Genomic DNA, 19,605 nt, shown 5'->3' on the forward strand with positions numbered 1-19,605 from the left:
AAATATGGTAGCTGATGCGGGTCATTCAACTTCGGAAGGTTAGTAAATAGTAAAGATATGTATAATTCTTAGACTTATATATAATACATCGTGTATTTGTTTTTCTTCTCCAAAAAAAAGCATGGTCTACTTTGGAGGAAAGGGAGTACTTGATGTGGCTCAGCTCTAGCCTCAATCATATGTCTTGGCAAGATATTTGCAAGTGACGAGACAGAAGCCGCGTGAGTCTCCCATCTCCCTCACGTCTTTAAATACTTGTCGCCTCCTCTCATCTCCCAACGCACATAAATCATTTGATCAGCCTCTTGCCCCGTTTGCTTTGTTCTTCACAAGGTTGCTAGCTCGCTCGACCATGGCAAGCAGCAACAGCATCCCAGCCAGCACCTTGGGCGAGATCAGAGCTGCCCAGCGTGCGGACGGGTTAGCGGCGGTGCTGGCCATTGGCACGGCGAACCCGCCCCACTGCGTGCCGCAGGGCGACTACCCCGACTACTACTTCCGCGTCACCCAGAGCGACCACCTCACCCACCTCAAGCCCACCTTCGCCAAACTATGCCGGATCCCAGGCGTCGAGAGGCGTTTCTTCTACCACACCGAGGAGCTGCTCTCCGCCCAGCCGGACATGTCCCTGGAGGCCCGGCTCGAGATCGTGGCCGCTGCCGCCCCGGAGCTCGCCGCGTCGGCCGCCGCCAAGGCCATTGCCGAGTGGGGTCGTACCGCGGCCGACATCACCCACCTCGTCGTCACCACCAACGCGGGAGCGCACGCGCCGGGCACTGACGTCCGCCTCGTCTCCCTCCTTGGTCTCCGCCATGATGTCTGCCGCACGGCGCTCCAGCTCAACGGCTGTGCCGCTGGGTCCGCTGCGCTGCGCCTCGCCAAGGACTTCGCCGAGAATAACCGTGGCGCCCGCGTCCTCGTGGTCTGCGTCGAGCTCACCGTCGCTGTTTTTCGCGGGCCCGTTGAGTCGGACACCTTCGACACCCTCATTTCCCAGGCACTGTTCGGCGACGGAGCGGGCGCGGCCATTGTGGCGGCTGACCCCGACGCCCGGGAGCGCCCCCTGTTCAACATGGTTGCGGCCTCGCAGGCCGTGATACCGGACACCGAGCACGTACCCAGGATGCATCTCGGGAGTGGAGGCATCGACTGGAACATTTCGAACGGACTACCAAGGCTGGCGGCAGGCATCATTGAGCGTTGCTTGCTGGATGCACTGGGCGACCAGCTTACCACCGTCGTCGGAGGTGTCGTCGACTGGAATGATCTCTTCTGGGCGGTGCACCCGGGCAGCGGCGGGATGCTGGAGCGCATCGGCAAGGCACTCCGGCTGGCCCCGGAGAAGCTGGCGGCTAGCAGAACTGTGGTCAGAGAGTACGGGAACATGTTGGGCGCCACGGTGATCTTCGTGCTCGATGAGGTCAGGCGCCGAAGAATAAATCCTGAAGGTGCTGGAGCTGGAGCTGGCCTTAATGAAGAGTGGGGGGTGATGATTGGATTCGGACCAGGGTTCACTGTCGAGGCGATGCTGCTGCACGCTGCCACCTAAGGTAAACCCAAGAAAAAGAACGAAAATGCATGGCACATACAGAGTAGTACTAGTATATATATTCAATAAGTGCATGCAATGCAACCTTTTATATTTCCATATCCATATGTCACTTTGATATTCCCATATCCATATGTCACTTTGATATTTCCGTCTTTCACGTAAGCGATGTGAACATGTGTGGTGTGAGAATGGTATTGTAAGTTGTGTAAGAGTGAGTTTTAAAAAAAGTTGTGTAAGAACGATCAATATTATATGGTCATAAATATATATGGAGTATATGATATCCGTACTGTGTGGATTACTGTATATACCTGTTGTTAAATTTGGGGACGCTGCTGCTGTGAATTGACATGTTTCCTCTGGAATACAGGCCTAACTAGTACCTGAATTTCACTGGAATTCAAAATTATCATAGTAATTGATTTCATCGAAAGAGGAAGTACAAGCGAAAATGAAATGGCACAAGCATATCTCTCCTCATCTTTTATAGTCAGACAGTGTCAGACACACAAGTATTGCTACCTGAATCCGCGACATTGCCCAGTACCGATTGGTTTGCCGAGTGCATTGAGTCGGGCACTCGGCACACAATTCTTGCCGAGTAAAAAAAAAATTCCCATTGACAAGAAATTCTTTGTTGAGTGCCGTGAGTATGTTTTCTTTTACACTCGCCAAACACTTATTTTCCTTTTTTTTTCTTCCTCTTTCTTTTGTTTCTTTTCTTTTGTACATTATTTATTTTCCTTTTTCCTTTTACATTTTGTTATATTCTACATTTTTCATTTTCATTTCATCCTTCCTATTTTGTTTTATATGCGTTAAGTGCATATTTTAGGCATTTAGTTAATATAATAAAAAAAAGAACTGTAAGTACATAGAAACATTGTTAAAATTGGGTTGAAAAGTCTTATTTGTGTTCTTGAGACTATGTCTAGACCTTATCCCAAAAAAGAAAGGAATTACAAATATCGATGGCGTTGACGAGGGAACCGCAAGCCCTAGCTTTCCATCAAGCCATACAGTTACCAAGAATCGAGGAAATTATTATTGCGTTATTAATGCAAGGGCCTAATAAAAATGATACAACATTTGGTGGCTCTGTGGCCCAATAAACCCAGGCGAGGGACAAATGATCATGTTAGAAAAAAAACATTATCTTCATCAAGTTGGGCGAGAATTAAAGATTGGGTTTCTTCCATTTGCGAGCATTGGGTTTCAAGCCTGCGTGAGTGTTTATCTAGATTTTTCACGGTATGACCTAAACCATCAAGTCCTTCATATAGGTGAGATATAACCTTTTCATTTTGGTAGAGACACCTCCTCTGGTCTTTTTTAAAACCATATTGATGATGCTTTAGTTTCCTCATTTCCACAATGAGTTCGTCTTCTCGTCGATAAATACTAAAGAGATCTATGTTTTCTTGTTTAACTTGCTCGAGCAGCTGACCTTTCCCTTTTGGTATGTCTCTAAATTCATCCATATTATCGACATCGTAAATTTTCCTGAGATCTTAGCTGGGTCTTCAGTATACCATTATTTTCTAGCAGTTGTGATCTTTTGTATCTAATCCTCTACAACCTTCAGGGTTAAAGGCATGCCTTTTAACCTCATCCATAAGTTCACAATCAATAGAATACTCAGAAGGAAACTTAGTAGGATGAACTATGGGAGATCTTGAGCCCACATAAGGAGCATAATACTACTTCAAAGATTTTTTTCCTTCTTTTAGGTGACCGTCATATCTACAGACAAACTTTTAATCCCCGCTGATTGATTTTTTTGGATTTTTTTCTATGAGTGAAGCTTGTAGCTGCTCCGAATAATGTGTGACAATGAGCATATATAAAAACAGCGCCTGCAAATCAGTTACAAAACAAATACTCTGCCGTAGCTCCCCGACAACGGCGCCAGAACATGCTTGATGGCATGTAAGACACACATGGTTGCGTAGCAACTTCATATAAGTATCCCAATAGTTATCACCCCAAAAAGAAGAGAGGAGAATATTGTGAGTGGCGTTTTGGTCACATAGAAGTTGTCATATGTCTTGTGTGAAGTAATTGTCTGAAAATCTGGATATAGTATCACGGTCCCATGAAACAAATATACCAGGGTGGACTGTTGATTGTTGCAGCGAGATTAATAAAGAGTTAAAAGGCAAATAACATAAAGTAAAGCATCTGAAAATAAACATATGTTGTCTGCAATGTAGAAGTTAGGCGCAAAGAAACTTCAGATTATGGTGTACATCAAGTGTGCAAGTCGGGCGATAACACTAGTAACCTTGTACTGTCATTCTACAACATAGATTGTTTGTTCTGTAGGTGGTTCGCTCTTGAGTGGTCAAACTACTACGCGCCAGAATTGTTCTACCCTACAATGCTCCTTCGACATTGTCATAACATGGGCGTTTCCACAATTAAGGTCATGAGAGGGAAAACGCGGTGTCAAGGATCATTATTATCTCATATTGTCTTCGCTGCTCATAGATACTATCACTTGTCACCTGGAGGGCATACATTCACTAAATAATATGCGTTACCACTGTACGTCTTCGAATCATGTTTCTTGGGCCCTTAAATTAGACAACATGTATTATGTTCACCAAAGATAAACAACGTACTAAACAATCATAAAACTATGACCACAAAAGACGACATATTGAATAGATACAAATGAGTCTCAACAATCCACTGAATCTTCCCTCCCACAGAAATAAAAATTGATCTTTTATCTTGTGCTATCTATTCGGGTGCAGAATAATTGTCCACTGAGCTACTTAATAACCATATTTGTTGATCGATTTATAAATGGGTGCACAATTTATGTGATAAGATGCATGCACGATACACACAACTACAAATTAATGCAGCGACATTTAGCAAGCACCGCCTTCGGACTAATTTGTGCACTGAGAGTATTGAATCTTTATGCAAGAAAAAATAACATATGCACCATGAACACGCCATGCCCAGAGAATCCAATATTACATGTACAATAACATTCAATATAATCACCCAACGACAACCAACGAGCCCCGATCTACTCCCTTCCCCCGCGTCCCTCCCGCATCGGGCGACTCGGGTGGGCCGCTACCCTAGCGACCGCCAAGCCCCGATCTACTACCTCCTCTCCTCCCGTCGCCGCCGCGTGATACCGGTAGACTAAGCCCTGGGGCAGATGGAGGTGGGGGGGGGGGTCTCTCCTTCTCCCCCGCGTCTTGGGGTGGGGCCCCCGACATGTGGAGGCGTGGCTCGTCGGGTCCTGTGTTGTGGCGGTTGGCCCTGCCGTGTGGCGACGGCGGGCGGCTCTACTGCCAGCCGGATCTCGGATTGGCGGCGCCGGCATGGAGGACCTGGTGGATGGATTGGCTGTACGTGAGGTCTGGCCTCCGATCAGATCTGGTCTGGCCTGTGGGGCTTGCTCCTTGCGTGGCGGCGGTGATCGGTGGTGGTCCCATGCATACGAGGCCGGATGGAGGTTCCTGGAGCGGATGCATGTGAAAACCCAACTCTTGTCTCGTTGCCAAGGCCGACGATGGTGGCGGTTTCGCCGTTGTCCCCTTCCTGAAGGCATCATCGTGTTGAAGCTCTAGACCCCTATCCGCCAACTCCAGTGGAAAGCCTAGATTGGTCGATCAGATGACGGCGGTGCTCTTACGCCGTATCTCTCTTGGGGGCGTCATTCTTGGAGGTATGCATAGGCTCGAGGGACCAGTGGATGACAATTGTGGTGGAGCGGTGTTCCATGTGTCGCGTCGATGACGTGGGGTCTCGTTTGAAGGAAATATGCCCTAGAGGCAATAATAAAGTTATTATTAATTTCCTTATATCATGATAAATGTTTATTATTCATGCTAGAATTGTATTAACCGGAAACATAATACATTTGTGAATACATAGACAAACATAGTGTCACTAGTATGCCTCTACTTGACTAGCTCGTGAATCAAAGATGGTTAAGTTTCCTAGCCATGGACAAAAGAGTTGTCATTTGATTAACGAGATCACATCATTAGGAGAATGATGTGATTGACTTGACCCATTCCGTTAGCTTAGCACACGATCGTTTAGTATGTTGCTACTGCTTTCTTCATGACTTATACATGTTCCTGTGACTATGAGATTATGCAACTCCCGTTTACCAGAGGAACACTTTGTGTGCTACCAAACGTCACAACGTAACTGGGTGATTATAAAGGTGCTCTACAGGTGTCTCCGAAGGTACATGTTGGGTTGGCGTATTTCGAAATTACGTTTTGTCACTCTGATTGTCGGAGAGGTATCTCTGGGCCCTCTCGGTAATACACATCACTTAAGCCTTGCAAGCATTGCAACTAATGAGTTAGTTGTGGGATGATGTATTACGGAACGAGTAAAGAGACTTGCAGGTAACGAGATTGAATTAGGTATTGGATACCGACAATCGAATCTCGGGCAAGTAACATACCGATGACAAAGGGAACAACGTATGTTGTTATGCGGTTTGACCGATAAAGATCTTTTTAGAATATGTAGGAGCCAATATGAACATCCAGGATCGACTATTGGTTATTGACTGGAAACAGTTCTAGGTCATGTCTACATAGTTCTCGAACCCGTAGGGTCCGCACGCTTAAGGTTACGATGACAGTTATATTATGAGTTTATGAGTTTTGATGTACCGAAGGAGTTCGGAGTCCCGGATGAGATCGGGGACATGACGAGGAGTCTCGAAATGGTCTAGACGTAAAGATCGATATATTGGACGACTATATTTGGACTTCGGAAAGGTTCCGAGTGATTCGGGTATTTTTCGGAGTACCACAGAGTTACGGGAATTCGCCGGGAGAAGTATTGGGCCTTATTGGGCATACGGGAAAGAGAGAGGGGCTGCCTAGGGCAGGCCGCGCGCCCCCCCAAGGCCTAGTCCGAATTGGACTAGGGGGAGGGGCGCACCCCCTCCTTCCTTCCCTTCTCTCTTCCCTTTCCTTCTCTCCCACTCCTACTACATGGAAGGTCTCCTAGTTGGACTAGGAAAGGAGGGAATCCTACTCCCGGTGGGAGTAGGACTCCTCCCTGGCGCGCCCTCCCTTGGACGGCCGCCCCCTCCCCCTTGCTCCTTTATATACGGGGGCAGGGGGGCACCCCATGACACACAAGTTGATCTACGGATCGTTCCTTAGCCGTGTGCGGTGCCCCCCTCCACCATATTCCACCTCGGGCATATCGTCGTGGAGTTTAGGCGAAGCCCTGCGCCGGTAGAGCATCATCATCGTCACCACGCCGTCGTGCTGACGGAACTCATCCCCGACACTTTGCTGGATCGGAGTCTGGGGATCGTCATCGAGCTGAACGTGTGCTGAACTCGGAGGTGTCGTACGTTCGGTACTTGGATCGGTCGGATCGTGAAGACGTACGACTACATCAACCGCGTTGTCATAACGCTTCCGCTTACGGTCTACGAGGGTACATGGACAACACTCTCCCCTCTTGTTGCTATGCCATCACCATGATCTTGCGTGTACGTAGGAAATTTTTTGAAATTACTACGTTCCTCAACAGTGGCATCCGAGCCTAGGTTTTATGCGTAGATGTCATATGCACGAGTAGAACACAAGTGAGTTGTGGGCGATACAAGTCATACTGCTTTCCAGCATGTCATACTTTGGTTCGGCGGTATTGTGAGATGAGCGGCCCAGACCGACATTACGCGTACGCTTACGCGAGACTAATTTCACCGTTACGAGCACTCGTGCTTAAAGGTGGCTGGCGGGTGTCTGTCTCTCTCACTTTAGCTGAATCGAGTGTGGCTACGCCCGGTCCTTGCGAAGGTTAAAACAGCAAACTTGACGAACTATCGTGTGGTTTTGATGCATAGGTAAGAACGGTTCTTGCTAAGCCCGTAGCAGCCACGTAAAACTTGCAACAACAAAGTAGAGGACGTCTAACTTGTTTTTGCTGGGCATGTTGTGATGTGATATGGTCAAGACGTGATGCTATATTTTATTGTATGAGATGATCATGTTTTGTGACCGAAGTTATCGGCAACTAGCAGGAGCCATATGGTTGTCGCTTTATTGTATGAAATGCAAACGCCCGTAATTGCTTTACTTTATCACTAAGCAGTAGCGATAGTCGTAGAAGCAATAGATGGCGTAAACGACAACGATGCTACGATGGAGATCAAGGTGTCGCTCCGGTGACGATGGTGATCACGACGGTGCTTCGGAGATGGGGATCACAAGCACAAGATGATGATGGCCATATCATGTCACTTATATTGATTGCATGTGATGTTTATCCTTTATGCATCTTATCTTGCTTTGATTGACGCTAGCATTTTAAGATGATCTCTCACTAAAAATTATCAAGAAGTGTTCTCCCTGAGTATGCACCGTTGCCAAAGTTCGTCATGCCCAGACACCACGTGATGATCGGGTGTGATAAGCTCTACGTCCATCTACAATGGGTGTAAGCCAGTTTTGCACATGCAGAATACTCAGGTTAAACTTGACGAGCCTAGCATATGCAGATATGGCCTCGGAACACGGAGACCGAAAGGTCGAGCGTGAATCATATAGTAGATATGATCAACATAGTGATGTTCACCATTGAAAACTACTCCATCTCACGTGATGATCGGTTATGGTTTAGTTGATTTGGATCACGTGGTCACTTAGATGACTCGAGAGATGTCTGTCTAAGTGGGAGTTCTAATGTAATATGATTAATTGAACTTAAATTTATCATGAACTTAGTCCTGGTAGTATTTTGCAAATTATGTTGTAGATCAATAGCTTGCACTATTGCTTTCATATGTTTATTTTGATATGTTCCTAGAGAAAATTGTGTTGAAAGATGCTAGTAGCAATGATGCGGATTGGATCCGTGATCTGATGTTTATCCTCATTGCTGCAGAGAAGAATTATGTTCTTAATGCACCGCTAGGTGACAGACCTATTGCAAGAGCAGATGCAGACGTTATGAACGTTTGGCTAGCTCAATATGATGAGTACTTGATAGTTTAGTGCACCATGCTTAACGGCTTAGAATTGGGACTTCAAGGACGTTTTGAACGTCATGGACCATATGAGATGTTCCAGGAATTGAAGTTAATATTTCAACCAAATACCCGAGTTGAGAGATATGAAGTCTCCAACAAGTTCTATAGCTAAAAGATGGAGGAGAATCGCTCAACTAGTGAGCATGTGCTCAGATTGTCTGGGTACTACAATCGCTTGAATCAAGTGGGAGTTAATGTTCCAGATAAGATAGTGATTGATAGAATTCTCTAGTCACCATCACCAAGTTAGTAGAACTTTGTGATGAACTTAGTATGGAAGGGATGACGAAAACGATTCCCAAGCTCTTCATGATGTTGAAATCGACGAAGGTAGAAATCAAGAAAGAGCATCAAGTGTTAATGGTTGACAAGATCACTAGTTTCAAAAGAAGGGCAAAGGGAACGAAAGGGAACTACGACTAGAATGACAAGCAAGTTGTCACTCCCACGAAGAAGCCCAAAGCTGAACCAAAGACTGAAACTGAGTGCTTACACTGCAAAGGAAATGGTCACTGGAAACGGAAATACCCTGAATATTTGGTGGATAAGAAGGATGGCAAACTAAACAAGGGTATATTTGATATACAGATTATTGATGTGTACCTAACTAGTGTTTATAGTAACCCCTGAGTATTTGATACTTGTTCGGTTGCTAAGATTAGTAACTCGAAACAGGAGTTACAGAATAAACAGAAACTAGTTGAGGGTGAAGTGACGATGTATGTTGGAAGTGGTTCCAAGATTGATATGATCATCATCGCACACTCCCTATACTTTCGGGATTAGTGTTGAACCTAAATAAATGTTATTTGGCATTTGCGTTGAGCATGAATATGATTTGATCATGTTTATTGCAATATGGTTATTCATTTAAAATCAGAGAATAATTGTTGTTCTGTTTAAATGAATAAATCCTTTAATGGTCATACACCCAATGAAAATAGTTTGTTGGATCTCGATCATAGTGATACACATATTCATAATATTGATGCCAAAAGATGCAAAGTTGATAATTATAGTGCAACTTATTTGTGGCACTGCCATTTGGGTCATATCGGTGTAAAGCGCATGAAGAAACTCCATAAAGATGGATTTTCGGAATCACCTGGTTATGAATCATTTGATGCTTGCGAACCGTGCCTTTTGGGCAAGATGACTAAAAACTCCGTTCTTCGAAACAATGGAACGAGCTACTGACTTGTTGGAAATAATACATACCGATGTATGCGATCCAATGATTATTGATGCTCGTGGCAAGTATCGTTATTTTCTGACCTTCACAGATGATTTGAGCAGATATGCGTATATCTACTTGATGAAACATAAGTCTGAAATAGTTGAAAAGTTCAAAGAATTTCAGAGTGAAGTGGAGAATCATCGTAACAAGAAAATAAAGTTTCTACGATCTGATCGTGGAGGAAAATATTTGAGTTACGAGTTTGGCCTTCATATAAAACAATGTGGAATAGTTTCACAGCTCACGCCACCTAGAACACCACAACGTTATGGTGTGTCCGAACGTGTAACCACACTTTATTGGATACGGTGTGATCTATGATGTATCTTACCGATTTACCACTGTTGTTTTGGGGTCATGCATTAGAGACAACTACATTCACGTTTAATAGGGCACCATCTAAATCCGTTGAGACGACACCGTATGAACTATGGTTTAGCAGTAAACCTAAGCCGTCGTTTCTTAAAGTTTGGAGTTGCGATGCTTATATGAAAAAGGTTTTCAACCTGATAAGCTCGAACCCAAATCGGAGAAGTGCGTCTTCATAAAATTCCCAAAGGAAACTATTGGGTACTCCTTCTATCACAAATCCAAAGGCAAAACATTCGTTGCTAAGAATGGATCCTTTCTAGAGAAGGAGTTTCTCTCGAAAGAAGTGAGTGGGAGGAAAGTAGAACTTGATAAGGTAATTGTACCTTCTCCCTTATTGGAAAGTAGTTCATCACAGAAATTTGTTCCTGTGACTACTACACCAATTAGTGAGGAAGCTAATGATGATGATCATGTAACTTCAGATTAAGTTACTACAGAACCTTGTAGGTCTTCCAGAGTAAGATCCGCACCAGAGTGGTATGGTAATCCTGTTCTGGAAGTTATGTTACTAGACCATGACGAACCTACGAACTATGAAGAAGCGATGGTGAGCCCAGATTCCGCAAAATGGCTTGAGGCCATGAGATCTGAGATAAGATCCATGTATGAAAACAAAGTATGGACTTTGATTGACTTGCCCAATGATCGGCGAGACATTGAGATTAAATGGATCTTCAAGAGGAAGACGGACGCTGATAGTGTTACTATCTACAAAGCTGGAATTGTCGCAAAAAAGGTTTTCGACAAGTTCAAGGTGTTGACTACGATGAGAGTTTTTCACTCGTATCTGTGCTTAAGTCTGTCTGAATCATGTTAGCAATAACCACATTTTATGAAATCTGGCAGATGGATGTCAAAACTGCATTCCTTAATGGATTTTTTAAAGAAGAGTTGTATATGATGCAACCAGAAGGTTTTGTCGATCCGAAAGGTGCTAACAAAATGTGCAAGCTCCAGCGATCCATCAATGGATTGGTGCAAGCATCTCGGAGTTGGAATATACGCTTTGATAAGTTGATCAGAGCATATAGTTTTAATAGAGACTTGCGGTGAAGCCTGTATTTACAAGAAAGTGAGTGGGAGCACTACAGCATTTCTGATAAGTATATGTGAATGACATATTGTTGATCGGAAATAATGTAGAATTTTTCTAGAAAGCATAAAGGAGTGTTTGAAAGGAGTTTTTCAAAGAAAGACCTTGGTGAAGCTGCTTACACATTGAGCATCAAGATCTATAGAGATAGATCAAGACGCTTGATAAGATTTTTCAATGAGTACATACCTTGACAAGATTTTGAAGTAGTTCAAAATGGAACAGTCAAAGAAAGAGTTCTTGCCTATGTTGCAAGGTGTGAAGTTGAGTAAGACTCAAAACCCGACCATGGCAGAAAATAGAAAAGAATGAACACTCATTCCCTATGCCTCAGTCATAGGTTCTATAAAGTATGCTATGCTGTGTACTAGACCTATTGTATACCTTGCTCTGAGTTTGGCAAAGGAATACAATTTTGATCTAAAAGTAGATCACTAGAACAGCGGTCAAGAATATCCTTAGTGAGGACTAAGGAGATGTTTCTCGATTATGGAGGTGATAAAAGAGCCAGTCGTAAAAAGTTACAACGATGCAAGCTTTTACACCAATCCAGATGACTCTAAGTCTCAATCTGGATACATATTGAAAGTGGGAGCAATTAGCTAGAGTAGCTCCGTGCAGAGCATTGTGGATATAGAATATTTGCAAAATACATACGGCTCTGAATGTCACAGACCCGTTGACTAAACTTCTCTCATGAGCAAAACATGATCATACCTTAGTACTCTTTGGGTGTTAATCACATAGCGATGTGAACTAGATTATTTACTCTAGTAAACCCTTTGGGTGTTGGTCACATGACGATGTGAACTATGGGTGCTAATCACATGGTGATGTGAATTATTGGTGTTAAATCACATGGCGATGTGAACTAGATTATTGACTCTAGTGCAAGTGGGAGACTGAAGGAAATATGCCCTAGAGGCAATAATAAAGTTATTATTTATTTCCTTATATCATGATAAATGTTTATTATTCATGCTAGAATTGTATTAACCGGAAACATAATACATGTGTGAATACATAGACAAACATAGTGTCACTAGTATGCCTCTACTTGACTAGCTCGTGAATCAAAGATGGTTAAGTTCCTAGCCATGGACAAAAGAGTTGTCATTTGATTAACGAGATCACATCATTAGGAGAATGATGTGATTGACTTGACCCATTCCGTTAGCTTAGCACACGATCGTTTAGTATGTTGCTACTACTTTCTTCATGACTTATACATGTTCCTGTGACTATGAGATTATGCAACTCCCGTTTACCAGAGGAACACTTTGTGTGCTACCAAACGTCACAACGTAACTGGGTGATTATAAAGGTGCTCTACAGGTGTCTCCGAAGGTACATGTTGGGTTGGCGTATTTCGAGATTAGGTTTTGTCACTCCGATTGTCGGAGAGGTATCTCTGAGCCCTCTCGGTAATACACATCACTTAAGCCTTGCAAGCATTGCAACTAATGAGTTAGTTGTGGGATGATGTATTACGGAACGAGTAAAGAGACTTGCAGGTAACGAGATTGAACTAGGTATTGGATACCGACGATCGAATCTCGGGCAAGTAACATACTGATGACAAAGGGAACAACGTATGTTGTTATGCGGTTTGACCGATAAAGATCTTTGTAGAATATGTAGGAGCCAATATGAACATCCAGGTTCCACTATTGGTTATTGACCTGAAACAGTTCTAGGTCATGTCTACATAGTTCTCGAACCCGTAGGGTCCGCACGCTTAAGGTTACGATGACAGTTATATTATGAGTTTATGAGTTTTGATGTAGCGAAGGAGTTCGGAGTCCCGGATGAGATCGGGAACATGATGAGGAGTCTCGAAATGGTCTAGACGTAAAGATCGATATATTGGACGACTATATTCGGACTTCGGAAAGGTTCCAAGTGATTCGGGTATTTTTCGGAGTACCGGAGAGTTACGGGAATTCGCCGGGAGAAGTATTGGGCCTTATTGGGCCATACGGGAAAGAGAGAGGGGCTGCCTAGGGCAGGCCGCGCGCCCCCCCAAGGCCTAGTCCGAATTGGACTAGGGGGAGGGGCCGCACCCCCTCCTTCCTTCCCTTCTCTCTTCCCTTTCCTTCTCTCCCACTCCTACTACATGGAAGGTCTCCTAGTTGGACTAGGGAAGGAGGGAATCCTACTCCCGGTGGGAGTAGGACTCCTCCCTGGCGCGCCCTCCCTTGGCTGGCCGCCCCCTCCCCCTTGCTCCTTTATATACGGGGGCAGGGGGCACCCCATGACACACAAGTTGATCTACGGATCGTTCCTTAGTCGTGTGCGGTGCCTCCCTCCACCATATTCCACCTCGGTCATATCGTCGCGGAGTTTAGGCGAAGCCCTGCGCCGGTAGAGCATCATCATCGTCACCACGCCGTCGTGCTGACGGAACTCATCCCCGACACTCTGCTGGATCAGAGTCCGGGGATCGTCATCGAGTTGAACATGTGCTGAACTCGGAGGTGCCGTACGTTCGGTACTTGGATCGGTCGGATCGTGAAGACGTACGACTACATCAACCGCGTTGTCATAACGCTTCCGCTTACGGTCTACGAGGGTACGTGGACAACACTCTCCCCTCTCGTTGCTATGCCATCACCATGATCTTGCGTGTACGTAGGAAATTTTTTGAAATTACTACGTTCCCCAACATCGTTGGCATGGCGTGGCAGGGTCTCGGCGGCAGATGTGTAATGATGGACACGCGTAGGGATGAGATGGTGTCTTGCACCGTGGTGGCGTCGACATCAGGCTTGTCAACGTCGATGCGTAAATATCTGCTCTGAAGATGGATCAATGGAAGACGGTGGCGATGATGTATGAGAGTGCGTCGGACTGGTATGTGCCCCGTACCGGGTGTTTTTCTTTGTTGGGGCCTCCGGTTTTAGATGTTAGGCTTAGGTGAGAGGTCCGGGTATTTGGCTAACACTTTCCGCACCCCTCCATTCATGGAGAGGAGTAGTGACATATGTTGCCAAGATGACAACATCAAACATATTAATGTATTACTTAGTATGGTTATTGTTAATTAATAAAGTGGCTGCATGCATCTCCCAAATGCAGAGGCCTGGGGTCATTCTCCTTTAACAAAAAACATGCAATACAAAAATAAGAGTTGCACATCCTTTTATTACATGATGCCGTCCTTGTACTTGCGTATGAATGCGTACATGTCCACAGAGATGTCATGTTCGTGGTTATTTTTCGCTGGAGAACTCTTGCTTGCATGCACGGGGCAGTTCAGCTGCTTTAGTTTGGCCTTGTTTTAAATTGTGTTGCGTCGATGGCTGCATCTCATAGGATTTTAGAGGGCAATTTTCTTCATCTGCACATCCTTTACTAATTATTATATTGTACGTGATTATATTGTATTCCCTATGTTTACGTCTTATATTTCTTTACAAAAGTGGAAGCACTTGAAAGCTATTAAAAATATGCCCTATTAGATACACATGTGGGTTATGCTACAAGTTTGTACATATGATATCATGGTTTATTAGCGGAATACTTTTATAGAGAAGATACAAAACAAACACAGATGTGAAGAGGACACCATCGAGGTTGTGTGTTGGTGTCATCATCATCAATTAGCCACCGACAAAGCACACACCGCAAAAGCGCGAGTTGCACACGAGTATCCAAGCAATACAACCAGCCACTCGCTGGCAATAGGGCAACAATGAATCCTATGACGAACTAGGACGGGAGACTATCACTAGTAGAAAAAGGGCCTTTAGTCCCGGTTTATAAGGGCCTTTATTCCCGGTACTAGAACCGGGACTAAAGGGTCGTTACTAAAACCTCTCCCTTTAGTCCCGGTTCTTACACGAACCGGGAGTAAAGGCCGTCCACATGGCCGCTGCCTGGAGGTCCACCTTAATTTCCGGTTGGTAACACCAACCAGTACTAAAGGAAATTTCCAGAATTTTTTTTCAAAATTCTTTTTGAAATTTTTTCTTGATTTTCAAATTTCTGAATTATTTTAACCTCTAATCTCTAATCACCCCTCATCGCTGCTCAATTTAACCTCTAATCTCTAATCACGCCTCATCAATCCAAATCATCTAACTTCCCGGACGGTCACCCATCCTCTCACTACTCCAGCCTGAGCACGCTTAACTTCCGGGTTCTATTCTCCCTCGTTTCCAAGTCTGCACTTGTTGTTTTTCCGACAATAGTAAGATGTCAATACTATTAACCCTCAGGAATTTAGCTTGAGCATGAAGTCACACATTTCACTGTTTGAGTTTGAAACTATTGTTCTAAAAAACAATAATTATTTAGTAACACTAATATTTCTTGAATAAGTAGTTTGACCACAGTTTGACCACAGTTTGACCAGATTTGATCAAAATTCAAAACAACGGAAATAATTATTTAGTAACACTAATATTTATTGAATAAGTAGTTTGACCATTGTTTGACTACAGTTTGACCACAATTTGACCAGATTTGACTAAAATTCAAAAAAACTGAAATAATTATTTAGTAACACTAATATTCTTGAATAATTATTTAGTGACACTAATACTTCTTGAATAAGTAGTTTGACTAGATTTAACAAAAATAAAAAAAATAAGAAAAATGAGCATAACTTTTTTTCCTTTTAGAATTTGAGGATTCTAAAATCGGATGCGTATTTTCGTGCTGAACATTTTGATATATTATACGTTTTTTCTGACATAGTATGCAAAAGTTATAGCCGTTTTACATTTTTCCCTACACTTTTTGCAAAACATGTCTAAATTTAAGTTTTTAAATTTTCCTAACTAGTAGATGTAGTAACATGACTACAACTCGAAGGATTTTAATTTTTGAAGTTGTTATCATTTTCTTTTGCTTTTTACAAAACTGAAAAGGTGATCCAGGGGGGTAGAGTTTTGAAAATGGGACCTTTAGTAGCGGTTCGTGCCTCGAACCGGTACTAATGCCTCAAACCCCATTAGTACTGGTTGGTGGCTCGAACCGGGACTAAAGGTCTAACCTTTAGTACTGGTTGGTGCCACGAACCGGTACTAATGGGCATCGCACCCTTTAGTCCCGGTTTGTGGCAGCAACCGGGACTAAATGTCCCATATGAACCGGGACTAATGCGTGTACGGTGCCCTAGATGCTCGAACCGGGACTAATGCTCACATTAGTCCCGGTTCATAATGCAACCGGGATTAATGCTCTTTTCTGGCCGAACGAAAGCCCTGTTTTCTACTAGTGTATGCAAGTCATATGTCGTGTAGGATGACCAAGTTGGGCCACCAGCCCCTTAGCATCGTTGCCATATGGACCTGGCTCGAAGGGCAGTGAACCGTTAGCAAGGAGGGGCACCTTGTCACCGGGCTGAGTCACGGGAAAAGTTGGCGGAGGTGGCAGCGAAGGTGCGCTTGCAACGGTGGATAGTGGGGCTTGAGGGGCATCCAGGGTTTTCTCCCTGGATGTTCGGGAGGAGCACCACGTGTGTGTGTGTAGTGATCAACCTGGAAAACTTTGACTAAGTACAAAATGAATATGCCTTGTATCTTGGAATGGAGAAAGTATGAATGATTGAACTTTTCTAAGACAATAGAAAATGAAGTACTACCTCGCATAAATTAAAAGGAGGTAGGAAAAAGCACCAGTGGAGTTCTATCTGAGGTAACCCTTCCTGACAATACCAATCGTAACCAATGTTGAGGAAATCGTTAACTGGTAGCTGCTCGCCCGGCTTGGGCGTAGTGATTAATTGGTGAATTGACCTATTAACTGGATTAATCAGTCGACCATTAATCGGTGGAATTTTAAACTCAATAGCAGCAAATTGTGGTTGGAGGAATAGTCTACATTGCAAATATGAACAAATTTAGCACCATTTTATTTTCTCAATAGATCACAAACATGTATACAACAACAAGCATCAACGAATATCCATGTGGGCGTAAAAAATCGTCAACAAACATGTATATGAGAACATTATTTTTTTTCTTGATTTCCGCCTGGGTCCCAACTACAAGAGATGGCGGCCACACAATGACGACAGAGGGAGGGAAGGTGATAGCTGTTGTGCAGGGCACCTGAACAAGTTAGTTGCCGGTGGTGGCAGGTTAGGAAGGAGTTGGGGAAGTAGCGATGCACATATGGTGAAGAGGAAGTGGTGACACATAGGAGGTGAGGGAAAGCGGCGTCGCACCAACGAGGACCTGGCCAGCCGCCATCAAGGCCAGGAGGGGATGACTGGAGAGGGAGGGCCGGGAGGAGGACCAAACCCTTGCTATTTAGGATGGGAGAGGTGATGACCCATAAGTGTAGGGGATCTATCGTAGTCCTTTCGATAAGTAAGAGTGTCGAACCCAACGAGGAGCAGAAGGAAATGATAAGCGGTTTTCAGTAAGGTTTTCTCTGCAAGCACTGAAATAATAGGTGATAGAAAGTTTTGTGATAAGATAAATAGTAACAAGCAAAAAGTAAATAAAGTGCAGCAAGGTGGCCCAATCCTTTATGTAGCAAAGGATAAGCCTGGACAAATTCTAATAATGAAGAAGGAGCTCCCGAGGACACATTGGGAATTATCGTCAAGCTAGTTTTCATCACGTTCATAAGATTCGCGTTCGGTACTTTGATAATTTGATATGTGGGTGGACCAGCACTTGGGTACTGCCCTAACTTGGACAAGCATCCCACTCATGATTAACCCCTATTGCAAGCATCCGCAACTACAAAAAGGAGTATTAAGGTAAACCTAACCACAACATTAAACATATGGGTCCATATCAACCCCTAACGAAGCAACGCATAAACTAGGGTTTAACCTTCTGTCACTCTACCAACCAATCATCTACTTATTACTTCCCTATGTGTGACACCCCCGATTCAATCATACACTAATCATGCACGCAAACGTGTACGATCAAGATCAAGGACTCACGGGAAGATATCACAACACAACTCTAAAAGTAAAATAAGTCATACTAGCATCATATTACAAGCCAAGGGCCTCGAGGGCTCGAATAAAAGTGCTCGAACATAAACGAGTTAGCGGAAGCAACAATATCTGAGTATAGACATAAGTTAAACAAGTTGGCCTTAAGAAGGCTAGCACAAAAGTAACGACGATCGAAAAGGCGAGGCCTCCTGCCTGGGACCTCCTAACTACTCCTCGAAGCCGAACTCCATGTAGAACCATCCTCGGGATCCTCTGGCTCCTAGACTCCAGCATCTGGTTGCGGCATCCGAGAAGAAGAGGGAAAAGGGGCGAAAGAGGGAGCAAAGCAATCGTGAGTACTCATCCAAAGTACTCGCAAGCAAGGATCTACACTACATAAGCATGGGTATATGTGTAAAGAGGCAATATCGGTGGACTGAACTGCAGAATGCCAGAATAAGAGGGGAATAGCTAGTCCTATCGAAGACTACGCTTCTGGCAGCCTCCGTCTTGCAGCATGTAGAAGAGAGTAGATTGAAGTCCTCCAAGTAGCATCGCATAGCATAATCCTACCCGGCGATCCTCCCCTCGTCGCCCTATGGAAAAGCGATCACCGGGATGTTTGTGGAACTTGTCTGGGTGTGTTTTATTAAGTATCCGGTTCTAGTTGTCATAAGGTTAAGGTACAACTCCTGGTCGTCCTTTTACCGAGGGACACGGCTATTTGAATAGATAAACTTCCCTGCAGGGGTGCACCACATAACCCAACACGCTCGATCCCATTTGGCCGCACACACATTCCTGGGTCATGCCCGGCCTCAAAAGATCAACACGTCGCAGCCCCACCTAGGCACAACAGAGAGGTCAGCATGCCGGTCTAAATCTTATGCGCGCAGGGGTCTCGGCCCATAGCCCATTGCACACCTACACGTTGTGTGGGATGCCGGAGAGGAGACCTAGCAACCTCCATTACAAAGGAAGTTGCGTCAACGCAGTCCAACCCGGCGCGCGCCGCTAAGTCGCTGACGTCATGAAGGCTTCGGCTGATACCACGACGTCGAGTTCCCATATCTTTCCCGCGTAGTTGGTTAGTGCGTATAGGCCAGTGGCGAGACTCAGATCAAATACCAAGATCTCGTTAAGCGTGTTATTATGAAGTGACCGCGGACGCCGCCCAGGGCCAGGCCCACCTCTCTCCTAGGTGGTCTCAACCTGCCCAGTTGCTCTGCCACAAAGTAACAGTTGGGGGCCGTCGGGAACCCAGGCCCACCTCTACCGGGATGGAGCCGCCTATCCTTCCAGCCCCCATATCCGATTCACTTGCGGGTACTCAAAGAGCCAACCCGACTTTAGTCACCATCTGTATAGTATGTATATATGTATAGTATATACCCGTGAT

General features: G+C 44.5%; 1 protein-coding gene across 1 annotated transcript; it reads left to right on the forward strand.

Moving 5' to 3' along the window:
* Window positions 1–293: 293 nt before the first annotated feature.
* LOC123083320 (bisdemethoxycurcumin synthase-like) lies at window positions 294–1,835 on the forward strand. The gene has a single exon (XM_044505387.1). It carries the CDS (start codon window positions 353–355, stop codon window positions 1,547–1,549), a length of 1,197 nt encoding a protein of 398 aa, XP_044361322.1. The 5' UTR covers window positions 294–352; the 3' UTR covers window positions 1,550–1,835.
* The last annotated feature ends 17,770 nt before the right edge of the window (window positions 1,836–19,605 follow it).

This window comes from Triticum aestivum, chromosome 4A (genome assembly GCF_018294505.1).
Source record: "Triticum aestivum cultivar Chinese Spring chromosome 4A, IWGSC CS RefSeq v2.1, whole genome shotgun sequence".
Taxonomy (NCBI): domain Eukaryota; kingdom Viridiplantae; phylum Streptophyta; class Magnoliopsida; order Poales; family Poaceae; genus Triticum; species Triticum aestivum.